The 3,438-nt window shown below is 39.8% G+C and overlaps 1 protein-coding gene across 1 annotated transcript in view; it reads left to right on the top strand.

The window, feature by feature from the left end:
* EXOC6 (exocyst complex component 6) overlaps positions 1-2,414 on the top strand; it is a 113,112-nt gene extending 110,698 nt beyond the window's left edge. Inside the window, exon 22 of the mRNA XM_015406625.1 lies at positions 2,355-2,414. Coding sequence (XP_015262111.1) covers positions 2,355-2,414 — 60 coding nt within the window. The remainder of the gene's footprint in view (positions 1-2,354) is intronic.
* Positions 2,415-3,438: the final 1,024 nt, after the last annotated feature.

The following is a 3,438-nucleotide window of genomic DNA, read 5'->3' as shown; positions in this document are numbered from 1 at the left end:
TCCCTACGCCACACTTTTTTTTGTTTTTGTTTTTTGGACACTTAATAATAAATAGGGTGCCCTGACCTGGATAGCCTGAGCAAGTCCGATCTCGTCAGATCTTAGAAGCTAAGCAGAGCTGACCCTGGCAAGTATTTGGAAGGGAGATCTCCAAGGAATACTAGGGCTGGGACTCAGAGGCAGCAATAGCAAGCCACCTCTCTGAAACGTCCAAGCCCCAATAGGGGTCACCAGAAGTCAACCTTGACTTCCAGGCACACACACATACATACACACAAAAAAAACCCTCATCAAAAATAATAAATAGGGTGTTTTCTTGTCCATTGAAGTGACCTTGTAGAGATTTACTCAAAGCCCACCGAAATAAGTGAGAGCAGCTTAGCTATCACCTTTATGTTTGGGGAGAGAAGTGACCTGTTTGAGGACAGAATTTATCAGTTTGTAGAAGTGATCAGAAATTTCATGGATGATTTATTCATGAAATATCTGTTCAAATCTATGAGCTGAAAACTTCTGTTCCTAGAAAGAAGAAGAGATTGGATTTATACCCCGCCCTTCACTCCGAGTCTTACAAACCCCTTTCCCTTCCCCTCCCCACAACAGACACCCAGTGAGGTAGGTGGGGCTGAGAGAGCTCTTTCAAGAACTGCCCTTTCAAGGACAGCTCTTGTCAGAACGATGACTTGCCCAAGGTCATCGAGCAGCTGCAAGTGGAGGAGTGTGGAATCAAACCCAGTTCTCCCAGATTAGAGTCCGCACATTTAACCACTACACCAAACTACACCAAAGAATACACCAAAGAATATAAATGAAGTGGAACATATAGCATCAAGAGAACACAATTACATTAGGAGCATGACATGGAAAGGAATACAGACATTCTTGCTCACATGGAAACTTGTATGTTCACTGAAGATGTAGTGTAAGCTTCCTTGCATGTGTTTGTGGCTTTTATTTTCTAAGTTATGAGCCTTCTCCTCTTCTTCTGTACCCCAAGCAACTTGGCTTGTGGACTGGAGGGAAGAGAAGGATACTGAACTGGAACCACAACAAAAAGTTCAGGAGCAAACTGTGAATGTTGGCATGTCTATTAAAGACTTCCTATGTTCACAGCTGTATGCTGTATTACCATTTCAGCAAAAAAAAGTGAGATACATGGATGGAATGGGAAAAAAAAGGAAAAATCATATAGCAGCTCTGCAAGTTTAGTTCCAGCTATGAGTCATGGAACAAAGGATTCAAATGTAAATTGCAAATACAAAAGTCCATTCAATACACCAATAGTACTTCAATTGAGTAGAATCCTCTGTTCCTGTGTGTATAATGCAGAGGCAAATTCTAATTGGTCTTAAATTCCTATAGGATGCCATTCTAAGTAGAGTTATGTACTTAAGTGCTGTCGAGTTGCAACCAACTTATGGCAACCCCAGCAAAGCAAGTGATAAGCAAACTCTTCCTTGATGGTCTCCCTCCAAGCACCAACCCTACTTAGCTTCTGAGATCTGAAAAGATTGGGCAGTACCATGCCATTTTCCATCTCCTAAGGAGAGTTAAAGTGAAGGTAAAGGTTTCCGTTGCTCGATAGTTCTAAATCAATGGGTTTAGAAGTGTGCAATTCTGCCTAGGATTGCACTGTAGGTATGCACATAAACATGGTAAAACTGTTCTTGGGCTATACTGATCGCAACATTGATCAATCTTTGTATCAAAAACTCTTTGCATTTACAATTTAGAAAGGTTCCCAATTAGTTTTGTCCCTAGTGTAGTTTCTTATAAAGGGATGCTTTTCACGGAGAAGCATTTAAAACATAATATCTCCACATATGCAGAATTCATACAGTCTAGGTATAAATTTTCAAATTATTCTTTTCTCGTATATTGTGAGCCAGTACCGTGAAGAGGAGAGGTCAGTAGCATGATCAAGCCGGTCACAGCCCATTCCTTGAGGAGGACTTCGCTCCATGTCCTTTTAAATTGTGTGAAACAAACGCTATATAGTTCCCTGGCCAAGTTCACATGTTTGCCAGGCTTTGTGGGGTTTGCACTTATATATTTACTGATGTTGGGTTCTCCAAAAAGGGGTTTGGCCTAGTCTTTAGACTTCTCACCTATTATGGTATTTGTCCCATTGTCATGGGCTTCTAATCTGTTTTCCCTTCCTATTGTACACTACCTATTTTCCCGTTTAAGTGATTATTTCCTGTGTAATAGTCTATCAGATATCTTGCTGTAGTCCAAACAGAGCAGATCAGCTCTGTTTCCCTTGTCCAGAAAACCAGGTTTGTGTTTTTAAAAAGACTAGTCAACCTTTGATCTCTTGGTGTCTTTCATCTCATTTGCCCTTTCCTTTTTAGAAAACTCAGAAAAGCAGCCTAAATCATGGACATTTTGAAGAGATTAAAGTTTACAGTTAACGAAGCTTGCTCTATGAAGTTTGATCCATTCCCCCCACCTCCCCAATATATCAATGCCAAACTAGAAATACTCAGGTGAAAGAAGTTGAAAGTTCAAATGATGTAAAATTTATTCCCAGTAAGCTTAATTTAACTAAGCCAATAATACACCTTAAACTTCTTTTCAGTTCAAATTACTTTAATGAAGGTGTTAATTACTGAGGGATTAACACTGCTTCCAAGTGATAATGGATGTGGTCAATCAATAAAGGGTTAGAATAATATGGTTTTAAGGAACACAAGAAGCTAGCAAAGGATTACTTGCTGGGAATGGATGATATTTCAAAGTAGCTGTTAGAGTAAATCTGAGTTGTAAGAGTCCTTCCCCCTCCCCACACTTTAAGTCACAGCGGGTTTGGATGGTGAAATTCTTTCTCCATCACTAGAGCAAAATATTTCTACTTCGGGTACAGTGACAAGTCAAAAGAGCCAAAGTAATTGAAGTTAACAGTGATCTAGTTTAAGTGGCATAATACCAAAAACCCTTCCAAGCTCACATTGATCTCAAAGGCATGGGTAAAATTAAAACCAGTATCTACCTGGATAAATTGGAATGCCGTTTGGATAGAAGGAAAAGTGCTACATAGAGAAGACAGTAAATATAAATAACGAAATTGAAATGCAGATATTGACCACAGTTAGTATGACTGTAGTAGAACAATAGGAGATGGAAGCTAAAATTATTTACTGTGAGTTGTCAAAGGCTATAAAAGTGTCAGTTCACCTGCATGTATTGGTGGAACACTGTGATTTAAGACTTGGTCTTGAATGGTTCTCCTTGTTCTCTGAGTTGGGCAGGTGTTAGGCAGTTCTCCTGTATGGTGTCCAGTAGGGATCCATCCTGTCTCTCTTTGTATGCAGTGTCTGTATGAGGAACCTCAATGAGATTTTATGGAGATAACGTGTTGCTGATGAAACCCACCTGTATTTTTCATCTAGAGCAGTTCCTGTGGTGATCACTGTATTATACAGGGTCTGGCAATAG

This window comes from Gekko japonicus, unplaced genomic scaffold, assembly GCF_001447785.1.
Source record: "Gekko japonicus isolate JY-2015 unplaced genomic scaffold, Gekko_japonicus_V1.1 scaffold165, whole genome shotgun sequence".
NCBI classification, from domain to species: Eukaryota; Metazoa; Chordata; class Lepidosauria; order Squamata; family Gekkonidae; genus Gekko; species Gekko japonicus.
This window is presented reverse-complemented; position numbering and strand designations above follow the sequence as displayed.